This window comes from Salmo salar, chromosome ssa20, assembly GCF_905237065.1.
Source record: "Salmo salar chromosome ssa20, Ssal_v3.1, whole genome shotgun sequence".
Taxonomy (NCBI): Eukaryota; Metazoa; Chordata; class Actinopteri; order Salmoniformes; family Salmonidae; genus Salmo; species Salmo salar.
Window position 1 is genome coordinate 60,279,586 of NC_059461.1, and position 25,678 is coordinate 60,305,263.

At 43.5% G+C, this 25,678-nt stretch overlaps 1 protein-coding gene across 1 annotated transcript in view; it reads right to left on the reverse strand.

Moving 5' to 3' along the window:
• LOC106580986 (stAR-related lipid transfer protein 13) overlaps window positions 1–24,614 on the reverse strand; it is a 101,767-nt gene extending 77,153 nt beyond the window's left edge. The window contains exons 1-4 of the mRNA XM_045703702.1: window positions 24,205–24,614; window positions 9,921–11,608; window positions 4,962–5,111; window positions 2,711–2,881 (exon numbers count right to left, since the gene is read on the reverse strand). Of these exons, the coding sequence (XP_045559658.1) occupies window positions 2,711–2,881; window positions 4,962–5,111; window positions 9,921–11,408 (1,809 nt within the window). The 5' untranslated portion in view covers window positions 11,409–11,608; window positions 24,205–24,614. The remainder of the gene's footprint in view (window positions 1–2,710; window positions 2,882–4,961; window positions 5,112–9,920; window positions 11,609–24,204) is intronic.
• Between the last annotated feature and the right edge of the window lie 1,064 nt (window positions 24,615–25,678).

Sequence of the window (25,678 nt, forward strand, 5' to 3'; positions counted from 1 at the left end):
CATACCTGGCGGACTCACCGTCACGTATCCAACAAATAACACATACCTCACAGTCACTATGCATTAGGTTCAGGTGGAGATGGAACCAGAATGTTAAGGATAAAATACCCTTTCCATCTAGCAAACCATTGTGGATGGGAATCTGCATGTCAATACAACAGGGGTCATGTTAAGACCACCCGAAAAATTGTGACCCTAACCTAGAGACAGGCAGGGTCGGGGGGAACAGCCATAACAACGTCCTGTCAAAAGCTGACTTCAAACATTCTGTATGCGTTCCTAATGCCACCTTATTCCCTATATAGTGCCCTGCTTTTGGTCAAAAGTAGTGCCCTATATAAAGAATAGGGGGTAATTTGGGATGTAGCCTCTCTATCAGCTCATAACCTTCCAGTCACATGACATGCTGCAGTAGTTAGTTACCATGGTCAGGTTATTCTGAGCCCCTCATCATGACAGCAGCAGCTTAGACTCTAACATCACATTCTCTCTCTCCACTGCTTTCACACCCACTCCAGAACTCTCATGTAAAAGGCTGAGGGGTGTGTGCATGCGTGTGTGTATGCATGCATGCGGTAGGGCTGGTCTAGATTCTGGAGTCAGCCTGGGGCTTATAGAAGAGTAATCCTTTGCTTATCATTAACCCTGGACTGAGGTCAGTGTTACAGAGCATGGCGTGCACACGAACACACACACACAAGGAGACACAGTGTTCCCCGGCCAGACGTTGGAACCATTGTGCAGTAGTGTGACAGCGGGTTAGAGTTAGGACATTGTGTACAGTGTGAAGGTGGTCTCCATGCAGCCTGGCTGTCTCTGACTCAGACCTTGGTGGTGTTCCGCAGCTTTCTGACTCTGTAATCTGCTCTGAGACTCTGAGAAGCAGACTGCATCAGGACTGGAGAGCACAACGCCACATCGTCCTGTTCCCACCAATCTAATTAGTCATTCACCTATCGAATCTGATCCTCATCCAGACATGGTACCGATACAGACACAGGCCGTTAGCAGGGTTTCCACAGAGCCGCCACAAAACATACCTAGCCCCACCTCTCCATTGTTTCCCTTGCTAAACCTGTCTAATAGGCAGACTAACACCTGACCTGGGGACTCACACACACACTCACACACACACTTCCTGTGTACACACTGTGTCAAACAAGGAACAGAAGAGGATACAACGGACAGCTCTGCTGTGGACAGCTAATAAGAGGAATGTTGTTTAAATTAGCAGAGAGTAAATCTATTTAAAATACTTTCTGTAGCTAGCTGAAGGCAGCCTGAATATGAAATGAATTAAATTGAGATTTTATGTCACTGGCCTACACATAATACCCCATAATATCAAAGTGGAAATATATTTTGGGAACTTAAGTCAATAATTATTCAGCCCCTTTGTTATGCCAAGCCTAAATAAGTTCAAGACTAGTGTTTAACATGATATTTGAATGACTACCTCATCTCTGTACCCCACACATACAATTATCTGCAAGGTCTCTCAGTTGAGCAGGGAAAACACAGATTCAACCACAAAGACCAGGGAGGTTTTCCAATATCTCGCAAAGAAGGGCACCTATTGAGCATGGTGTAGCTTTTAAGTACACTTTGGATGGTGTATCAATACGCCCAGTCACAATAAAGATACAGGCGTCCTTCCTAACTCAGTTGCCGGAGAGGAAGGAAACCGAGATTTAACCAGGAGGCCAAGGGTGACTTTAAAACAGTTACAGAGTTTAATGGTTGTGACAGGAGAAAACTGAGGATGGATCAACAACATTGCAGTTACTCCAAAATACTAACCTAAATGACAGAGTGAAAAGAAGGATGCCTATACAGAATATAACATATTTCAAAATATGCATCCTGTTTGCAACAGGGCACTAAAGTAAAACTGCAAAACATGTGGCAAAAAAAGTTACTTTATGTCCTGAATACAAAGTTTTTGTACACAACACATCACTGAGTACCACTCTTCATATTTTCAAGCATGGTGGTGCTGCATCATGTTATGGGTATGCTTGTCATCGGCAAGGACTAGGGAGTTTTTTAGGATAAAAATAAACAGATTAGAGCTAAGTACAGGCAAAATCCTAGAGGAAAACCTGGTTCAGTCTGCTTTCCAACAGACACTTGGAGACAAATTCACCTTTCAGCAGGACAATAACCTAAAAGACAAGGCCAAATATACACTGGAGTTGCTTACCAAGATGACATTGAATGTTCCTGAGTGGCCTAGTTAAAGTTTTGACTTAAATCGGCTTCAAAATCTATGGCAAGACTTGGAAATGGCTGTCTTATAAATTATAATGTGCAAAGCTCTTAGAGACCTACCCAGAAAGACTCACAGCTGTAATCGCTGCCAAAAGTGATTCTAACATGCATTGACTTAGGGGTGCGAATACTTATGTAAATGAGATACTGTATTTTTGTATTTAATTTTTTATACTTGAAAGAAATTCTAAAAACATATTTCATTTTGTCTTTATGGGGTATTGTGTGTAGATGGGTAAGATATTATTTTTATTTAATCTATATTGAATTCAGACTGTAACACCACAAAATGTGGAATAAGTTAAGGGGTATGAATACTTTCTGAAGGCACTGAGAGCTCGCTTATGATATCTATATCACATTGTTTCACCCAGACCCAGACAGACAGGCACAGAGTAAGCAGGAGTCGAAAGGAGGAGGGAGAGTCTGAGGAACTTACGACTGTCTTCTTGGTCCTGACTCTGGTTCCTATGGCTGAGATACGAGGGGCCGTGGTCTTGTGTTGGTCCTGTCTGGGACATTCTCCTGTGTCTGGTTCCCCTCGCTGCAACAGTGTACTGTCCTTCTCATTAAGAGATTGGTTTACTGCCGTCCCAGACACAGCTCCACACTGCAACAACAGCACAATAACAACCGTTAACACTGGATCCTTGCCTACCTGTCTGTCTGTCTGTCTATCTGCCAGTTTGTCTGTCAGTCTGTCAGTCTGTCTCTGGGATGGTCAGCGGCAGGGAACGCAGTCTTCAGTTCAAAGTTCTATCGGACAGACAGTGACAGACAGAGACAAGGCAGCCTGTTAATCGTCCTCTGAAAGGACAAAGAGTGTGTCCTTGTCAAGTCCCTCTAATAAAGATGTCGTGTGGTCTCCTCCGCCGGCGGCTTCCTGACGTTAGTTAAAGCTGTCTCTCTGAATGTGTGTTATGGCTGCTGATGTGATCCCTTCAGGCATGTGCCCCTCTGCTAACCACTCTGTAACCATTCCTAATGTGCTCAATCATACAAACAACCTCCTCTACCCACACAACAAGACCTCTGTGCTGATCACATACAGAACCATACAGGCCTCTTTCTGTTGTTGCCCTCTGCTAACTAACTGCTGGGGTATTTCATGATGCAAGCCTCCATGAGAGGAGTCTTATGTAGGACCAGAGCTACAAGGTCCCGGTAACAACATCTCCACACAATGGCTGTCTGTCTGTCTCTGCCCCGCCTGGCCCACCACCCTGGCCAGACTACTGCTAGACACACTACACACTATAGCAGCTTTTCTAACAGCCAGCTCCCTCCTCTCACATCATAAAATGGACGCCTGCAGCATTCAGAGAAGCAGAATCAAAGACAGCCTGACAATGGCCATAGTGTCCCAGACAGACAGCTTCCACTGTATGACAACATGCTGTATGTACAGATTATCAACATATATCACAGTTATCCTTAAGGCCTATAGGGCTTTGGTCAAAAGTAGTGCACTATAAAGGGAATAGGGTGCAATCCTGAATCTAGTATGGTTCCTAGATTAAATGTATGTTAGCTAGGTGAATGTATGTGTATTGTAAAGTACATGATATAGCAGCATGGACTTATAGTCCTGTTAGACACCTGTTGAATGACTATAACAATAATCCATCAGGATTTCCTATTCACAAAGCTCAGTAAATTGATTATAGACAGCAGAGAGCATGAAAAAGCATGTGCCATCATGATAGGCTGCAGAGGAATGTATAGATTTCCCATATGTATCACTAGTTAGTACACGGCTTGCATTTCAATTAACATGGTCATGTCACCTGCTGTCTGCCTGTGTGCTGTGCAGGGTGTGTGTGTGTGACTGAGTTGTTGTCTGCGTGCAGTTCAGGGTGTGTGTGTGACTGACCTGTTGTCTGCGTGTGGTGCAGGGTGTGTGTGTGTGTGTGTGTGTGTGACTGACCTGTTGTCTGCGTGCTGTGCAGGGTGTGTGTGTAACTGACCTGTTGTCTGCGTGCTGTGCAGGGTGTGTGTGTGTGTGTGTGTGTGTGTGTGTGTGTGTGTGTGTGTGTGTGTGTGTGTGTGTGTGTGTGTGTGTGTGTGTGTGTGTGTGTGTGTGTGTGTGTGTGTGTGTGTGTGACTGACCTGTTGTCTGCATGCTGTGCAGGGTGTGTGTGTGACTGACCTGTTGTCTGCGTGCTGTGCAGGGTGTGTGTGTGACTGACCTGTTGTCTGCGTGCTGTGCAGGGTGTGTGTGTGACTGACCTGTTGTCTGCATGCTGTGCAGGGTGTGTGTGTGACTGACCTGTTGTCTGCGTGCTGTGCAGGGTGTGTGTGTAACTGACCTGTTGTCTGCGTGCTGTGCAGGGTGTGTGTGTGTGTGTGTGTGTGTGTGTGTGTGTGTGTGTGTGTGTGTGTGTGTGTGTGTGTGTGTGTGTGTGTGTGTGTGTGTGTGTGTGTGTGTGTGTGTGTGTGTGTGTGTGTGCCTGTTGTGTGCATGCTGTGCAGTGTGTGTGTGTGACTGACCTGTTGTCTGCGTGCTGTGCAGGGTGTGTGTGTGACTGACCTGTTGTCTGCGTGCTGTGCAGGGTGTGTGTGTGACTGACCTGTTGTCTGCGTGCTGTGCAGGGTGTGTGTGTGACTGACCTGTTGTCTGCATGCTGTGCAGGGTGTGTGTGTGACTGACCTGTTGTCTGCATGCTGTGCAGGGTGTGTGTGTGACTGACCTGTTGTCTGCGTGCTGTGCAGGGTGTGTCCGAGGGGGACGATGATGCACTCAGAGCCTCCTCTATGTCCAGGTTGAGCTGGTCCAGTTTCCTCATCAGCTGGCTCATAGACTCACACCACGGGGTCTGAGGCTGGACCAGGGGAGTATCCTGGGGGAAGAGAAAGGCAGGGGGGAGACGGTTATTAGACAACACTGGAGAAACCTATAGATTCATATTGTGTCACCATGTACTAAACCGGAGCATGCAGTTATCAGGTACAAAGGTCAATTAATTAGGACTACAACAATCACTACTCCGTAGTTGGACAGGAAACAAGTTTGATCATTCAGAGAGGTAAGATTTAATTCTCTGGATAATAACGTTGAAATCGTTCAGATAGTTAGAGAAGGTTATGAGCACCAGGTGACAACTAAAAACAGTACAGACCAGCATAGAGGGAAATGTGATATCTTCACCACCTAGTTCTTAGAAGTCATCACGCAGTAACACAGATCTTAACCTACAGTCCAGATTCTCTAACACAGCTCATGTTTGTCTCTGGGTGTGTCCCAAATGACACCCTAGTCCCTTTATAGTGCACTACTTTTGACCAGGGCCCATAGGCACTATATAGGGACACATCCAGAGACAAACATGTTAGAGGATCTGGAGGTTAAGGTCTCTCTCTCTCTTTGAGATCCTTGTTGCGCAACAGTGTGACTCAGAAGACAAGCAGCCGACACAAAGCCATTCATGAATTTCCTGGAATTAAACTGCGGAACTGTTGTCTGTGTTCTGAGTGTGTCTGTCTGTCTGTTGGAGCCCCTGCCCCCTGGAGCCCCTTGGCCCCTGGCTCTGTGTTCTGTCTGTTAGTGCCCCCAGGAGCCCCTGTGCGCCCAGCTCTTTCTCCATTCTGCATTAAAACCCCTCTCCTAACAATCATCCTATTGAGTGTGTTCTCTAGAGGACCTACTGTAGTAGTGCTGGTGTCTGAGCCACAGGCTCCTCAGGTGGAGATAGGTGTGACCCACCCATTGGCCTCCTGTTCTTCCTGCTTCAATGTAGAGGCAGTGAGTCTCAGTCACAACATACAGTAAATAGGCGTGATTTTCCCTCACAATTAAAATCGTGATGCTTTTTTAATCTAGTTCAAGTTAAAGCCATGACGTTTCGGCCGCCAACGGCCTTCATCAGAATGAAAACAAAATGGGAATGGACAAGAAAATATAGGAAATACAGTTCAGGACAAACAATAATCAATGTAGAGACAGGGAACTAGAGGTGGTAATGCATCTAGAGAATTCCTACAACATAAAGGTGTTACTAGTAGTGATCAGAGCAGAAGTCAGTCCACCTCGGGTCAGCTGCTTCACCTCTGACAGGGGAAACGCCTCAATCTGTCTATCTGTCTGTCTCTCTGTGCTATATCTGGAACACACTAGAACACAATGTCTCCTACTGTCTCTCTTCTCTCTGACAGCCACACAGTGCTGCCTGCCCGCCTCGGAATGCGGACATTTTCCTCAGAATGAGTGGAATTTCAGAGAAGGCTTGAAGCTGAGAGAGACACTAGCCATGATTCCTTTTACCTCCTCTTTCTGGCCCCATAAATAGTGAAAAACACTGATGCCATGGCAATGCTGTCGGCATGAGACAGACACTAGTGTTATCTTCAGGGGAAAGCTAATGTGAGAGGGAAGATATCTTCATCAGGGTAAATTGGCCACATTGTAAACCCCAAGGCCAGGTCTTTGACATGATAATGAGGAATGAAGTGTGTGAGCTCTGGGCACTGTGCCTGGACCATACCACCCACTGAGAGAGGCATAGATCACCAGGCAGGGAGAGGGTTGATTGGGTTGGATTGGATTGATGATTGGGGTAGAAATGGAGCAGGGGGCATGTGAAAGGGAACAACGGCTAGGCTAATAGGCTACTCAGCTGAAAAATAGTTAAAACCCATTCTCTCCTAACTTATAACCCATTCTCTCCTAACTTTCTAGGAGTTACCTGCTAAGTTCCCAGGTCTATCGCCTGGTGAGAACAGGCTTCTACGCTGCACTGAGTCACACCAGTAGAATCCTTTCACTTCTAAACTAGATAAAGATAAACAACATCACAGTAACATGTCTTTTTACAGTATACACAAACATACCATAACCAACTGACTGATGCACAGAGAGAGAGAGTGGGAGAGAGAGCTAGAGAGACGTGTGCATAGGCCACGCAAGATTACTATGTAGCAATGGTGCCCTCAGATGGCTAGTATGAAAAGCTGTAGTTCAAATGGACTGTCTGAAAAACAAACAGGAGTGCTGCCTGTCAGAGCCCCTGGTTGCGTCCCAAATGGCACCCGGTTTCCTATTTAGACCAAGGCCCAGTTTAAACCAGTTCCAGGTATTTAAAGCATTCCTCCTCCCTTTCCCCAAACAACCTTTATGCTCACAAACAGCCCATTCCCAGTGTTGTGTCATACAGCCTGTAAAGCCTGCAAGGTCTATCAGCAGAGTCAGTGGGAGTGTTCCCTACCTAACCTTTCCCCTCTGTTTTACTGTATGTTCTAATCTCCAGGGTTAGGGTTGGTATTTTATTATTCTTGGGGCGGCAGGTAGCCTAGTGGTTAGAGCGTTGGGCCAGTTACTGAAAGGTTGCTGGATCAAATCCCCGAGTTGACAAGGTAAAAATCTGTCATTCTGCCCCTGAACAAGGCAGTTAACCCACTGTTCCCCGGTAGGCCATCATTGTAAATAAGAATTTGTTCTTAACTGACTTGCCTAGTTAAATTAGGGTTACATTATATGTCGTTATCTACAGAGGGATAAGCTGAGGAATGACAGAGATCTGGTGTCTCTGACACAGTTATGCACTGTTAGAGATCTGGTGTCTCTGACACAAGTAAACCATAGGTGTATGATGTGAACATGATTCATCAACGTCCAGAAGAGACTTTTAAAGGCCAGTAAACCTTAGAAGATGGGGTCACTCACAGTCTGGTAACTACCATTAAACCTGGAGGGATGGAGTCACAGCCTGGTAACTAGTAAACCTGGAGGGATGGAGTCAGAGCCTGGTAACTAGTAAACCTGGAGGGATGGAGTCACAGCCTGGTAACTAGCAAACCTAGAGCGATGGAGTTACTGCTTGGTAACTAGTAAACCTGGAGGGATGGAGTCACAGCCTGGTAACTAGTAAACCTGGAGGGATGGAGTCACTGCCTGGTAACTAGTAAACCTGGAGGGATGGAGTCACTGCCTGGTAACTAGTAAACCTGGAGGGATGGAGTCACTGCCTGGTAACTAGTAAACCTGGAGGGATGGAGCCACTGCCTGGTAACTAGTAAACCTGGAGGGATGGAGTCACAGCCTGGTAACTAGTAAACCTGGAGGGATGGAGTCACAGCCTGGTAACTAGTAAACCTGGAGGGATAGAGTCACTGTCTGGTAACTAGTAAACCTGGAGGGATGGAGTCACAGCTTGGTAACTAGTAAACCTGGAGGGATGGAGTCACTGCCTGGTAACTAGTAAACCTGGAGGGATGGAGTCACAGCCTGGTTACCAGTAAACCTGGAGGGATGGAGTCACAGCCTGGTAATTAGTAAACCTGGAGAGGTGGAGTCACAGCCTGGTAACTAGTAAACCTGGAGGGATGGAGTCACAGCCTGGTAACTAGTAAACCTGGAGGGGTGGAGTCACAGCCTGGTAACTAGTAAGCCTGGAGGGATGGAGTCACTGCCTGGTAACTAGTAAACCTGGAGGGGTGGAGTCACAGCCTGGTAACTAGTAAACCTGGAGGGATGGAGTCACTGCCTGGTAACTAGTAAACCTGGAGGGGTGGAGTCACGGCCTGGTAACTAGTAAGCCTGGAGGGATGGAGTCACTGCCTGGTAACTAGTAAACCTGGAGGGATGGAGTCACAGCCTGGTAACTAGTAAACCTGGAGGGATGGAGTCACAGCCTGGTAACTAGTAAACCTGGAGGGATGGAGTCACAGCCTGGTAACTAGTAAACCTGGAGGGATGGAGTCACAGCCTGGTAACTAGTAAACCTGGAGGGATGGAGTCACAGCCTGGTAACTAGTAAACCTGGAGGGATGGAGTCACTGCCTGGTAACTAGTAAACCTGGAGGGATGGAGTCACAGCCTGGTTACTAGTAAACCTGGAGGGATGGCGTCACAGCCTGGTAACTAGTAAACCTGGAGGGATGGAGTCACTGCCTGGTAACTAGTAAACCTGGAGGGATGGAGTCACAGCCTGGTAACTAGTAAACCTGGAGGGATGGAGTCACTGCCTGGTAACTAGTAAACCTGGAGGGATGGAGTCACTGCCTGGTAACTAGTAGGGAGCAGACTATTGAAAGTGTTTGTATAGCAAAGCACTGTGTTTGTATTGAGCCCAAGTGGAATTAAATAATGGAAGACATCTGGGGCCTTTTTGTATCAAGCATCTCAGAGTAAAGGAAAGGGAATACCTAGTCAGCTGTACAACTTGGGTTGGGTCTTCCACATCGAACCCAACACCTCTGAATCAGAGAGGTGCGGGGGGGGCTGCCTTAATTGATATCCACGTCTTCAGCGCCTGGGGAACTCTGTCCATGTAATCTTATTCATTATCATCTATAAGGCATAACTGCTCCTAGATCAGCACTCCCACTCTGAGACCCTTGATACATATGGCTCCTGGCCAGGAGGCAGGAAATACACAGCCTGGGGGAGCAACAGTCACATCTCCTCATTGAGAGAACAGGCTGGATTATATTAATATTCAATGTATATTAATATACTGCATCTAATGGTGTTAAACTAGGTAGTACACAGTGCCTAACCCTGACATAAACTTTCAAACACATCTCTACTGAACCATTCAACAAAGACATGAATATTACATCAATATGTGAGGAATATAGGTGGTACTATCTTGACAGTTGTATCTCTAAAATACTGTAATGTCTGTAATGACTGTGAACAAACAGTAGCCTACCTCTGTGCTGCTGGTCTCAGTCTCTGCCTCGTAGCCGCCGTGGTTCTGTTTTTTAGAGGAAGAAGAGGAGGAGAGGTGGGAGCTGGCTGTAGTGTTGGTTGTAGACCTGACTGGTGCCTCAGCCTGGGGATTCAGAGAACTTCTCTTCTTAACTACTTTGTCTCTGGTGCTGCTCCTTCTCCTCCGACTGACCAGGAACTCCCTGCTCTGAAGCAGCTCTGGGAATATGTCGTTATCATCCCCATCTTCATCAACATCACCTTCATCATCCTCCTCTGAGGAAGACTCCCTGCAGTCGGAGCTGTCATTGATGAAGACACTGTGGTCGGTGCTAGAATGACAGGTGGAGGGACTACAGGTGTAGTCTGAGAAGGTGATGGAGCTAGGTCTGTGTTTGATGATGTCGGGGTGATCGCAGAGGCCTAGCCCCGCCAAGGGGGCCTCAGAGAGGGCCAGGGGGAGGGAGGGAGGTCTGAAGGGATCCATGTTGTTGTCCACACTGACCACTAGAGAAGGAATGGAGATAAAAGTCTCTGATTGGACCACAGAGATAGTGACATGGCTGACCTCTGCCTCTGATTGGACCAGAAGGGTATGGATATGTCCTAGAGGGAAGGGCACATGGTTGTCTTCTGTGTGTTCCAGATCAGTAGGGACATGTCTGTTCTCCACAGGCCCCTCTGAGTGGTCCTCAGGCTGGCTGTCTGTTTCTGTCCATCTGGGTGACTCCTCCTCTAGCTCCATGTCGCTCTCGGTCTGTCTGGGCGAGGTATGCCCCAGCTCTATGTCCTCTAGCTGACCAGAGAGGTTAGCATCCAGGGAATGCCCTGATTCTACAGGTCTGTCACTGTCTTCAACCTCCAGGTTTCCCTCTATCTTAGGAGCAAGAACATCCACATCTCCCTCTATCCTAGGAGAAGGAACATTGGAGGCAAGGCAGGGGTCCTCAGCTGGAGAAGTGCTGTGTAAATCCAATCCATTGTTATTGGCATCATCAGGCGATGGTGATGTCACACTGTCTGGCTCACCGAGGAGACCCGCTGGACAGACAATCCAGAGAGGGTCTAGAGGGTCAGGAGGGGAGACATCAGAACCATACTCTGCTGGCCCTGCTGGCCCTCCTGGATCTCCAATACTAACAGCTAGTTTTCCCTCTATCCCAGGAGCTCCAGTCCTGTTATAGTCACTACCAGCCTCCCTATCCTGCTGGGGTGTGTCCTGGTGGTCTAGTTCCAGTTTCGACAGCTCCAGGCTTAGAGGTCCAGGCAAACAAACATCCTCACTGCTCTCTGTGGAGCTATCGTCATGATGAGAAGGCTCTGAAGCACATTCTGAGGAGGACTGGTGTGTCTGTGTCTCTGGTTGTGTCTGTTGCTGTACCTGTGTCTGTGCCAGTGGCTGTGTCTGTGGTGAGATGGTCCTACCAGATGATGCTGACATGACCAGAGACTGTCGCTCCTCCAGAGTAACCATCAGAACTGTGTCCATGTTGTCTCTACAGTCTGTTACAGTCTGTTACGGTGTGTTACTAGGGAACAGGTAGTCTGGTGATGTGACTGGTGGTCAGGTAGATCCAGAGGGACTGCTGTCTGATGTAAGAGCTATATGGATTTGCCATGTTCCTCTCAGACCACCTCAGCACCTGGATCAGCAACACCAACTTTCAAACAGATCAAACAGCAGATCACCTGAAACAAGATACAGCATTAAAAACTAAGAAAATACAGTATTAAACAAAGAGAGAAGATAACGTTACAACATTAAACAAACAGAGAAGATACAGCAATATAGAAGATACAGCATTGGAGAGGATACAGAGAAGATACTGCATTTGAGAAGATACTGCATTAGAAAAGATACTGCATTAGAAAAGATACTGCATTAGAGAAGACACTGCATCAGAGAAGATACAAAGAAGATATGGCATTAGAGAAGATACAGAATAGATTAAAGAAAATACTGCATTAAACAAACAGACAAGAAAACGCATTAGTTCCAAGCCATAAACATCTCACAGTGACATTGCTCAAAGACTGCCTGCTGTCCTCAGGTTCAGATCCATCACACACATCCATTTCAACTAAAAGAATAGTAATAACTTTACCTTTAAGCACAGATATACCAAGCTAGTATTTTGTAAGTGTGTTTCTTCTTTCCCCTTCTGACTCTCCTACTAGCAGTGAACTAACTACAGCCGGAGTGAAGCCAGAGAGTCCAGCAGAGCTAATGTCCAGGCTGTGTCCCAAGTGTCACCCTATTTCCTATATATTGCACTACTTTTGACCAGGGTCCATAGGGCTCTGGTCAAAAGTTGTGCACTATGTAGGGAATAGGGTGCCATGTGGGACATAGCCCCCAGAGAGGAGCTGCTAGCTGTGAATCTGAACATCTGGCTGCAGTCGCAACGTTCAAGTCTGGATCTGTTTCAAACACTAGAGCAGTGACATCTCTGCACACAGGAATCTAGCTATTCTGCCCAGCAGCTGATGTATACACACACACACACACACACACACACACACACACACACACACACACACACACACACACACACACACACACACACACACACACACACACACACACACACACACACGCACATTCCATAAGCACTCCACTCTGTGTAGGGGATAAACATCTGTTCAGGGTACAAAGGGAGGCTTTTCTCAGACTGCTCTTTCCAAATAAGCTGACAACAAAGTTACATCAGTAACTGCATTCCCTACATTTCACAGATAGATACACTAACCCCAACTGTGAGGTCTTGGTACAGCTTAAACACAGTCATGAATGCCTTTGCAACTGTCCTTATATTCCCTGGAGAAGAACTTTGCCTTCAGTATGTATGGACAGCTTGAAGTCTATTGATTAGTATGGTTGATCTGTATGAATGATTATTGATTAGTATGGTTGATCTGTATGGTGTAATGGATGATTATGTACATTTTTACATTTACATTTTAGTCATTTAGCAGACGCTCTTATCCAGAGCGACTTACAAATTGGTGCATTCACCTATAATATCCAGTGGAACAACCACATTACAATAGTAATGCCACTATTAGTATGGTTGATCTGTATGGTGTAATGGATGATTATTTATTAGTATGGTTGATCTTTATGGTGTAATGGATGATTATTGATTAGTATGGTTGATCTGTATGGTGTAATGGATGATTATTTATTAGTATGGTTGATCTGTATGGTGTAATGGATGATTATTTATTAGTATGGTTGATCTGTATGGTGTAATGGATGATTATGTATTAGTATGGTTGATCTTTATGGTGTAATGGATGATTATGTATTAGTATGGTTGATCTGTATGGTGTAATGGATGATTATTTATTGGTATGGTTGATCTGTATGGTGTAATGGATGATTATTTATTCGTATGGTTGATCTAAACCCAATATGAATCCAGCCTCAAACCATACAGCCTCATACAAATAGGATGACACACACACTCACAATAATACACAGTATATTCACATGGAGGGAGAGGAACACAGTGACACCAACACATGTGTGCAGGGATCTTTTCTGCCATTGAAATCCTTGGGCGGGTCGCCTAACGTTAAGTGTTTTTCAGGTCGCCCAAACAGTGCTTTACATTTTTTACAAATTTTGGGGATTAAAAATCAGTTAAACAACTAAACACAGATATAGTATGTAGAAAAGATAATGGACCTGTATATCATTTCATCTTTGAGAACTAACAATCACCAAAATAAAAGCTAGACAGTCAGGGAGAATTGAAAATTCCCCAAACAATGAATTTTGTGGTATTGATTTTGTTCTTATGTTTGAGCAAAATAACACAGCATTAGCCATGGCAAAATGCATAGAATGATAGGAAATAATCTTTAAAACTGCAAACATTTCTCTCAGCTCCATAGAGACATTTATAGAATAGCAGGAAATTGGCTTAAAAATTAAAAAACGTCTCTACACTGCCAAGATGGAGAGCCTCTAACATGTTCTCTACAATTCAGCTGTGCTGACAGGCAGACTGCGTTCCTGCCACGACCCCTACCACACCCCTGCCACGTCCAGGTTACCGAGATTTACCAGGATTTACCGCCAAAACCCATTCCCTTTTTCTGTGATAAATAACTGCGAGAAACCGGTAAATTATAGTAAATTATTACCATGAATAACGTGATGTGGAATGGAACTGTTAAATGATATGCAATGTTTAAATCTATCTTGGCTATGGCCTTCTGCTCTACTATCTGCATGATCAATAATCAACGCTCAGGACGTGTGCGTATTTGTAGCCTACCGTAATTACTTCCACAGAAAAATGTGCCATTTATTCAAAGCGCACGCATTCTTTATACTGAAACTGTACACGCGTGTAACGGGTGTCGTAATGAGTGGACCAAGGTGCAGCGGGAAAATGTATACTCATCTTCTTTAATTGTGAAAAGAAGGAAAAACAAACAAAACATGTATACAAAACACAACGAACGACACTAACAGTCCTATCAGGTGCATAGACACTAAACAGGAGACAACTACCCACAATTCCCATTACCAAAACACCCCTATACATAGGACCTTCAATCAGAGGCAACGAGGAACAGCTGCTTCCAATTGAAGGCCAAATCAATAAACTAAACATACTAGACGAGAACATAGAAATATACTAACATAGAACATAAACCAAAACCCCGGAACACTCTAATCAAACACCCCTCTACAAAACACATAGCCCAACAAACCCCGAAACACTCTAAACAAATACCCTCTGCCACGTCCTGACCAAACTAATATAACAAATAACCCCTTTACTGGTCAGGACGTGACAACGCGACCTTGAAATGCATGGTATAAGCTTCATGCTCCTTTCCAATAAATGCAGAGGGTCTTATTCTGGTTACGTGATGATCGATGCTTGATTGCCATTTTGACAAATAGTGGTGAAAATGCGATGGAAATACAGTGCATTTGGAAAGTATTCAGACCCCTTCACTTTTTCCACATTTTGTTACGTTATAGCCTTATTCTAAAATGGATTTATTCAGTACTTTCTTGAAGCACCTTTGGCAGCGATTACAGCCTTGAGTGATCTTGGGTATGATGCTGCAAGCTTGGCACACATGTATTTGGAGAGTTTCTCCCAATATTCTCTGCAGATCCTCTCAAGCTTTGTCGGGTTGGATGGGAAGCATTGCTGCACAGCTATTTTCAGATCTCTCCAGAGATGTTAGATCGGGTTCAAGTCCGGGTTCTAGCTGAAGCCACTCCTGCGTTGTCTTGGCTGTGTGCTTAGGGTTGTTGTCCTGTTGGAAGGTGAACCTTTGCCCCAGTCTGAGGTCCTGGGCTTTCTGGAGCAGGTTTTCATCAAGGATCTCTCTGTACTTTGTTCAGTTCATCTTTCCCTCGATCCTGACTATTCTCCCAGTCCCTGCTGCTTACAAACATCCTCACAGCATGATGGTGGCACTACTATGCTTCACCGTAGGGATGGTACCAGTTTTCCTCCAGACGTGACGCTTGGCATTCAGGCCAAAGAGTTCAACTTGGTTTCATCAGACCAGAGAATCTGGTTTCTCATGGTCTGAGAATCCTGTAGGTGCATTTTACTGAGGAGTGGCTTCCGTCTGGCCACTCTACCATAAAGGCCTGAATGGTGGTGCTGCAGAGTTGGTTGTCCTTCTAGAAGGTTCTCCCATCTCCATGGAGGAACTCTGGAGCTCTGTCAGAGTCTCCCTGAACAAGGCCATTCTCCTCCGACTGCTCAGTTTGGCCGGGCTGCCAGCTCTAGGAAGTGTCTTGGTGGTTCCAAACTTCTTCCATTTAAGAATGATGGTGGCCACTGTGTTCTTGGAGACCTTCAATGCTGCAGAAGGTTTTTGGTACACTTCCCCAGATCTGTGCCTCGACACAATCCTGTCTCGGAACTCTACGGACAATTCCTTCGACTTCATGGCTTGGTTTTTGCTCTGGCATTGTCAACTGTGGGACCTTATATAGACAGGTGTGTGCCTTTCCAAATCTTGTCCAATCACAGGTGGGCTCCAATCAAGTTGTAGAAACATCTCAAGGATGATCAATGGAAACAGGATGTACCTGAACTAAATGTCAAGTCTCATAGCAAAGGGTCTGAATGCTTATGTAAATAAGGTATTTCAGTTTTTTATGTTTAATACATTTGCTAAAATGTCTAAAAAACGCTTTTCGCTTCGTCATTATGGGAAATTGTGTGTACATTGATAGGGAAAAAATACACTGCTCAAAAAATAAAGGGAACACTAAAATAACACATCCTAGATCTGAATGAATGAAATAATCTTATTAAATACTTTTTTCTTTACATAGTTGAATGTGCTGACAACAAAATCACACAAAAATAATCAATGGAAATCCAATTTATCAACCCATGGAGGTCTGGATTTGGAGTCACACTCAAAATTAAAGTGGAAAACCACACTACAGGCTGATCCAACTTTGATGTAATGTCCTTAAAACAAGTCAAAATGAGGCTCAGTAGTGTGTGTGGCCTCCACGTGCCTGTATGACCTCCCTACAATGCCTGGGCATGCTCCTGATGAGGTGGCGGATGGTCTCCTGAGGGGTCTCCTCCCAGACCTGGACTAAAGCATCCGCCAACTCCTGGACAGTCTGTGGTGCAACGTGGCATTGGTGGATGGAGTGAGACATGATGTCCCAGATGTGCTCAATTGGATTCCTGCATGGTGTTGGGCTGTAAGCCCAACCCCCACCTGTGGACGTCGGGCCCTCATACCACCCTCATGGAGTCTGTTTCTGACCGTTTGAGCAGACACATGCACATTTGTGGCCTGCTGGAGGTCATTTTGCAGGGCTCTGGCAGTGCTCCTCCTGCTCCTCCTTGCACAAAGGCAGAGGTAGCGGTCTTGCTGCTGGGTTGTTGCCCTCCTACGGCCTCCTCCACGTCTCCTGATGTACTGGCCTGTCTCCTGGTAGCGCCTCCATGCTCTGGACACTACGCTGACAGATACAGCAAACCTTCTTGCCACAGCTCGCATTGATGTGCCATCCTGAATGAGCTGCACTACCTGAGCCACTTGTGTGGGTTGTAGACTCCGTCTCATGCTACCACTAGAGTGAAAGCACCGCCAGCATTCAAAAGTGACCAAAACATCAGCCAGGAAGCATAGGAACTGAGAAGTGGTCTGTGGTCACCACCTGCAGAACCACTCCTTTATTGGGGGTGTCTTGCTAACTGCCTATAATTTCCACCTGTTGTCTATTCCATTTGCACAACAGCATGTGAAATTTATTGTCAATCAGTGTTGCTTCCTAAGTGGACAGTTTGATTTCACAGAAGTGTGATTGACTTGGAGTTACATTGTGTTGTTTAAGTGTTCCCTTTATTTTTTTGAGCAGTGTATATTTAATCTATTTTTGAATAAGGCTGTAACCTAACAAAATGTGGAAAAAGTGAAGGGGTCTTTTGTGTTAAGCATGAAAATTTAACATGTGTCACGATTGTCGTCTGGAATGGAGGACCAAAACGCAGCAGGAATGTGGATGCTCATCTTGATATTTATTTGAAATCAAAGTGAACACCAAAATAACAAAACAACGAACAACAAAACAGTCTTGTAACGCTCACACAGGCAAAACAACAAACAATCTCCCACAAACACTAAACCAAACAATTACCCATATATAGGACTCTCAATCAGAGGCAACGAGAAACACCTGCCTCCAATTGAGAGTCCAGCACCCAAACCTAAACATAGAAAACCTAAACTAGACAACACGCAGAAATACAACCTAGAACAACTAACCTAGAACATACACCCAAAACCCAGGAACACATAAATCAAACACCCCTCTCTAACACACACAAAACCCCCACCATACAAAACAAACATCCCTCTGCCACGTCCTGACCAAAATACTAAACAACTACTCCCTCTGCTGGTCAGGACGTGACAACTGCCATATGGAACTTTTTGGCTAAACCGACAAAATTCACATAGAAATGAAAGCAAGTCTAAGAAGCGGTAGATCTGTTCTATGTGTTATATTTCTATGCTTCTCGCTTTAAGTTGAATTTTTGCATCTGTTACTTTCAGTTTTGTACACCAGCTTCAAACACCTGAAAATACAATATGTTTGGTTATAGACAATATATTTCATAGCGGTTTGGATGGTACAATGATTCTCTACACTATACTTGCTTGTTTTGTCACATAAACTGAAATTAGTACAGAGTCGAAGTGCAGGGGTATGCAGTAATTGAGGTAGATATGTACAGTACATATAGGTAGGGGTAAAGTGACTAGGCAACAGTTAGGTAATAAGCAGTAGCAGCAGTGTATGTCATAAGTCAAAAGTGTTAGTGCAAAAGGGCTCAGTGCAGATTGTCCGGGTAGCTATTTGGTTAACTATTTAGCAGTCTTATGGCTTGGGGGCAGAAGCTGTTCAAGGTCCTGTTGGTTCCAGACATGGTGCATCGGTAACGCTTGCTGTGCCGTAGCAGAGAGATCAGTCTATGACTTGGGTGGCTGGAGTCTGACAATTTTTAGGGCCTTCCTCTGACACCTCCTGGTATAGAGGTCCTGGATGGCAAGGAGCTCGGCCCCAGTAATGTACTGAGCTGTACCCACTATCCTCTGTAGCGCCTTGTGGTTGGATGCCAAGCAGTTGCCATACCAAGCGATGATGCAGCCAGTCAAGATGCTCTCAATGGTGCAGCTGTATAACTTTTGAGGATCTGAGTGCCGATGCCAAATCTTTTCAGTCTCCTGAGAGGGAAGAGGTGTTGTTGTCCCTTCTTCATGACTGTGTTGGTGAGTGTGGACCATGTTAATTCCTTAGTGATGTGGACACCGAGGAACTTGAAGCTCTCAAACAGTTCCACAGGCCCGTTTATGTGGAAGGAGGCATGCTCGGCCCTCCTGTTTACTGTAATTCATGATCAGCTCCTTTGTCTTGCTGACGTTGAGGGAAAGGTTGTTGTCCTGGCACCACACTACCAGTTCACTGACCTCCTCCCTATAAGCTGTCTCATTGTTGTCGGTGATCAAGCCTACCACCGTCATGTTGTCAACAAACGTATTAATGATGATGTTGGAGTCGTGCACAGCCATGAAGGTGTGTTGTTGCCTACCCTCACTACCTGGGGGTAGCCTGTCAGGAAGTGCAGGATCCAGTTGCAGAGGGAGGTGTTCAGTTCATGATAATGGAAAAGAATAATCTCAGGAGCTTGACTTCTTTATTTAGTTTCATTATATAGTCCAAGTATGTGTAGCCAGAGGTCTCACGATTCATTTTATTCTGTGACAAACATTTTAAAACAAGACCTTGACCATTGACTAGAAATTGCTAGAAATATTATAGATTTTTAGGCTAACGAATGATAATGAATGCAATAAGAAAATGTTAGCTTTTATGTCAAATATATTCTACGTTTGAAAGGCACACAATGCACGGCCGGTTTAGATTCGTGGGCAATGATCAACCGCATGGCTATCCATGGTGTTGAATCTCTGCTAGAGCTTATCTGTTTGATTAGCGGAGAATCAGATATGTTCTCTCTAACAAAATCACCACAATAAGATAAGCGAGTTATCATAAACAGCCAAAACTTTCCCAAATTGCCCCGATAGCCATGTGCAAGGGAGAGAAAATGACCAAGATGCATATTTCAGTCAAAGGTAGGCTAAAATGAATGTAGCCTAGTTATAACTATACTGTAATAACAGAATATTTTACCAGTCGGCCAACAGTGCTTCATAGGCCTACATTAAAGCTAGGCTACATCAACAAAATAGTGTGGTGACTAGGAGAACTTTGAGTTATAAAATCAAGAAATCGTTAGATTCATGTGTAGTCTATATTTAGCCATGTGTGGTATAATCATGTCAGATTTTTTTTCGCTGGTATTATATGCTTTTAAATAGCACTTCCGATTTGAACGGGAATACCGGGAAGCCCAGTAATTTCTTGCAATTTTCTCAGGAAGAAAAATTGGTTGATTCTCAAGGAAATATTCAACCCTAGTCTCTACATGTTTTTATTCTGTGAAACAGATCCCACAACTGAGGAATTAAATCTATTGTTTCATTGTATCTGAACTATTTTCCTGGATTTAAGAAACCTACAACATTTTACCTCTACAGCTCATATTAACCCACGGTGAGGACACCAGGACTAACAAATCAGACAGACCTGGAAGTCAGAGAGGGAAACAGTCTCAAAGGGCATGAACTGTCGATATTATTAAGCATATTAATAGTTCATTATGGAAATTAAGATACACAAGATTTTGGAATATATATAGTTTTTAATAGCTATATATAAAGCAAATTGAGGTGAGAGCATTGGAAATGTTTTTAGCAGTTGATCTACTTCTGTTCTGTGGGTGGCACCGTGTGCTCTTTTCAAAGGATGGGTCTTGGCCTTTTGGGGGGCCTAGGGATCCGGGGGGACGGGGGTGGCCTGCCGGTCACTGGAATGACAACCCAACTTGGGTTCGGGAGGGACTTTAGCGGGTGGAATAGTGGAGAACAATTGGAGGGTTACTGTCACACCCTGATCTGTTTCACCTGTCTTTGTGCTTGTCTCCACCCCCCTCCAGGTGTTGCAAATCTTCCCCATTATCCCCAATGTATTTATACCTGTGTTCTCTGTTTTTCTGTTGCCAGTTCGTTTTGTTTCGTGAAACCTACCAGCATTTTCCCCCTTGCTCCTGTCTGTTTTAGTTTTCCCGGTTTTGACCATTCTGCATACCCTGAGCCTGCCTGCCGTTCTGTACCTTGTGTACCCTATCTGGATTACTGACCTCTGCCTGCCTTTGACCTGTCGTTTTGCCTGCCCCTGTACTAGTAATAAACTTTTGTTACTTTGACACTGTCTGCATCTGGGTCTTACCTGAAACATGATAGTTACTTAGTGGAAATGCAAATATTATGGTACAGCTATATGGACACTCAATCACTAAGATACTTTTTAATGGTAAATTTACAAACATATATTATGATAAATATATTTGAAACTTGTATCTCATTATGGTAGTTGGTGAAATAAGTATAGCCAGTTATAATTGTAATGGCTTAGCAGATAATAAGAAAAGACAAACAATATTTACCGGGCTTAAAGAGAAGGAATGTAATATCTATTGTTTACCGGAAACTCATTCAACAATTTTAGATGAAGTTGTGTGGAAAAAGGCCCGGGGATGAAATATACTTCTCCCATGGGCAAAGAAACTCAAAAGGGGGGATGATATTAATTAACAGTAATTTTGATCCGAATGCGCAAATTGTCCTAACAGATACTCAAGGTAGATGGATGATTTTAAATATGTTATTGGACCATAAACAGATATGGCTCATTAACCTTTACGGACCAAATAATGATGATCCACATTTCTTTGAAAATATTTATTATAAATTATCAACCCTACAAACAATACAAGACTCTATTATTATGGTGGGAGATTATAATACTGTTTTAAATATGGACCGTAAAGGAAATCTCTATGGACCGTAAAGGAAATCACATTACAAACGATCACCCTCAAATGTCATGGATGTATTGGAACTAGTGGATATATGGAGGCTTAAATATCCTAACCTAGTGAGATATACATGGCGGAGGCTCAATCAACCTAGTTGTCTTGACTAGTTTCTTATGTCATTCTCGTTGGCACCAAAAGTTTAAAAGTGTTGATAGGGGACAGAATGTGGTTGGACCATCAGATAATTAGCATATACATTACTCTTACTGAATTTCCACGTTGGCGAGTATATTGGAAATTTAATCATATCCTATTGGATGATAACTTGTTTTTATCTAGGACAGAGGAATTTATAAGTGAATTCTTCCGACATAACATAGGTACAACAGATCCCCTTATTGTATGGGACACTTTTAAATGTGCCTTTAGAGGCCATGAAATGCAGTACTCAGCTCTAAAACAAAAGCTATTTAGGTCAAAAGAGTCCATAGTAGCAAAGGAAATAGAAGGTCTAACAGAACAGATGGATAGCAATAAAATCTGTACCAGATTAAATTAGAGGAAATACAAAAAGAAATGGAGGAACTCATTCAAGAAAGATCAAGCATAATATATTATAAAAGTAAAGCAAACTGTATGGAATATTGGGAAAAATTCACAAAATTATTTTTTAATATTCAACATAGAAATACCACCAAAAATAATTTACTGAAACTTGTTACAAATGATGGAGTCACCCATGATTCACCAAATTATATTTTGAAAGAGGAAGCAAAGTACTTTAAGCATATGTTTTTGTTTCAGTCTCCTGCATCTTCCCTGTAGCTCAGTTGGTAGAGCATGGTGTTTGCAACACCAGGGTTGTGGGTTTGATTCCCACGGGGGGCCAGCACAGAAAAAAAAATGTATGAAATTGTATGAAATGTATGTGTTCACTACTGTAAGTCGCTCTGGATAAGAGTGTCTGCTAAATGATGTAAATGTAATGTAAATGTTCTCTAACCAAAGCTAATTGTATGGATTTTTTTTCTATTAATAATGTAAAATGAACAGCTGTAAAGAAAGACTCATGTGAAGGTGAAATTACAGAGGAGGAACTTGTTGATGCATTTAAAGCCTTTAAGTCTGTGAAACATCCAAGGGCTGGATGGCATATCAGTTGAGGTATACCAAACTTTTTTGGAGTATATATAACCACTCCTATGTAAATGGTAGATTATCGTACACTCAACAAGAAGGTCTGATTTTGTTATTACTGAAACAGGATACAAGTGGTAAATATAAAGATCCAGTCCATGAAAATAATTGGAAGCCCCTTACACTTCAGTGTGTGATGCAAAAATTAAACAAAAAAATGTATAGTACATAGAATTAAAAAGGTATTGTCAGATATTATTATTTCTAATCAGTCAGGTTTTTCACATGGACGATACATTGGAGATAATATAACACAAGTACTGAAAACAATAGAACACTATGAAAAACTGGGAAACCAGGCATGCTATTCATAGCTGACTTTGAAAAGGCTTTTGATAAAGTGCGACTGGAGCTTATATATAAATGCCTGGAACATTTCAATTTTGGAGGATATCTTATTAAATGGGTTAAAGTCATGTATAGTAACCCTGGGTGTAAAATAATAAATAATGGCTACTTCTTAGAAAGTTTTAAACTGTCAAGAGGAGTAAAACAAGGTTGTCCACTATCGGCATATCTATTTATTAAACCGTGAAGCACAGGGGTGGCAGCATCATGTTGTGGGGTGCTTTGCTGCAGGAGGGACTGGTGCACTTCACAAAATAGATGGCATCATGAGGGTGGTAAATTATGTAGGATATATTGAAGCAACATCCTAAGACATCAGTCAGAAAATTAAAGCTTGGTCGCAAACGGGTCTTCCAAATGGCCATTGACCCCAAGCATACTTCCAAAGTTGTGGCAAAATGGCTTACGGACAACAAAGTCAAGGTATTGGAGTGGCCATCACAAAGCCCTGACCTCAATCCTATAGAACATTTGCGGGCAGAACTGAAAAAGTGTGTGCGAGCAAGGAGGCCTACAAACCTGACTCAGTTACACCAGCTCTGTCAGGAGGAATGGGCCAAAATTCACCCAACTTATTGTAGGGTGCTTGTGGAAGGCTACCCGAAACATTTTGACCCAAGTTAAACCATTTAAATGCAATGTTACCAAATACTAATTGAGTGTATGTAAACTTCTGACCCACTGGGAATGTGATGAAAGAAATTAAAGCTGAAATAAATCATTCTCTCTACTATTATTCTGACATTTCACATTCTTAAAATAAAGTGGTGATCCTAACTGATTTAAGACAATTTTTACTTGGTTTAAATGTCAGGAATTGTGAAAAACTGAGTTTAAATGTATTTGGCTAAGGTTTATGTAAACTTCCGACTTCAACTGTATATATATATATATATTTGTATATATATATATATATATATATATTTGTATATATATATATATATATATATATATATATATATATATATATATATATATATATATATATATATATATATATATATATTTGCAAAAAGATATATGGGGGATTGGAAGTGATGCAAACAATTACATTGATGGAAGCTACAATCAATCTGCAATAAATAATAATAATTAAAAAAAATATATTTAAAAAACTGTCTCAAAGTGCTATGAAAACAGAAAACAAACAGACAGAGAATGGAACCCTCTTCCCTTTATAGTGCACTACTTTTGACCCGGGCCGATAGGGATTGGTCAAAAGTTGTGCACTATATAGGGAATAGGGTGCCATTTGAGATGCAAGTAGAGTCTTACCTGTTAGGTGGAAAATAGTCATGTTTGTTGTCTAAACAGACAAACTGAGATCATCGCAAAAACACTAGAGAGAGAAAGCGTCCTAGTGGAACCAAAGTTCTCTTAAGACACAAGAGAGAGCAGGAGAAAGAGTGAAGGACTAGGAGATTCTCTCAGAAGAGACAGAGGAGCGAGAGTAAAAGAGAGAGAGAAGAGAGAAAAGTGAGAGAGTAGAAGAGAGAGAGAAAAGAGAGAGAGTAGAAGAGTCTCTTGTCAGAAGTGCAGCCACTGTGTTTCCAGTCAGCATTTCAAGCAGGTCTTCCTCTGCAGGGCAACACTGTCATCTCAACTATCCCTCTATCTGTCCTCCCTCAGGGGCTAGTGGAGGTTAGCGCTGGCTACCTCTATGCATGCTGCTAGCGCTCTGACTAAGCCATTCAGAATATGCGTAAGGGCATGGAGTGTGAGAGTGAGTGTGTGTATTTGTGTGGGAGGTGGAAAGGGGAGGAGAGAAGAGATACTGTAGGAGGGAGAAAGATGAAGTGGGAGTGAGAGAGGGAGTAATGGAGAGGAGCAGTATTCGGTATTTGGCACCGTAAGAGAGCAAGGTAATATGTGGTTCCAGCTAACACAACATGTTCGGATGTGAAGACAGAGTGACCTCATGGCTGTATTGTCACTGGACTCAGAGTGTGTGTTTTGTGTGTGCGTGTGTGTGTCATCCTATCTGGACGCAACAGCATGGCAGTCATTCCTGAGGCGCAGTAGAGCAGATTACTACTGAGGAGGAGCGGCACCATGCCTTGATATCCTGCTGTAGCTGGTTAAAATATAAAGACACAGATAGCACAGATAAGGAATTCCAAAGGATCCTCTCAGGGTCAAAGATATGTTGCTATGTTGTAGGGAAAAGTGTCAAACCGAGATATAATAAGGTATGTGAAGTATTTGCCATAATGATAGTGCCTTGTTTGTGCCCCCCCCCCAAAAAAAAATGTAAATTTGAAGTTAGTCATAACTAATCTACTTTAGTTCTGCCATATGCTGTCCATTACTGAATGACAGACAGGAGTCATTGATGGCAGCTCTGCACGACATCAGACTAGCATAGGAAGGAGTCTGAACTAACCTGACCTCTGATCCAGAGAAGTCCAGGGGGAACAAAGCTCTGCCTACACTCAGTAGGATATAGATTCACTCTTAGAACTAACTAGAAGCCTGTCATATAGAGCTCCTCAGAGGGTGATATGAATAGTAAACACACACTCACACATTAGGGGGGTACGCTACTGCTGCTGTCTGCTGATTGGCTGAGTGTGTGTTGTTTGCATTTATGAGGGGCCTCCTGATAGGCTACAGTAGTTAAGGAAGTAGACCAAAGGAGCTCACTTTCTGTAAATCACCCTGGAATCCACTCCACAGAGAGAGAGAGAGAGAGAGAGAGAGAGAGAGAGAGAGAGAGAGAGAGAGAGAGAGAGAGAGAGAGAGAGAGAGA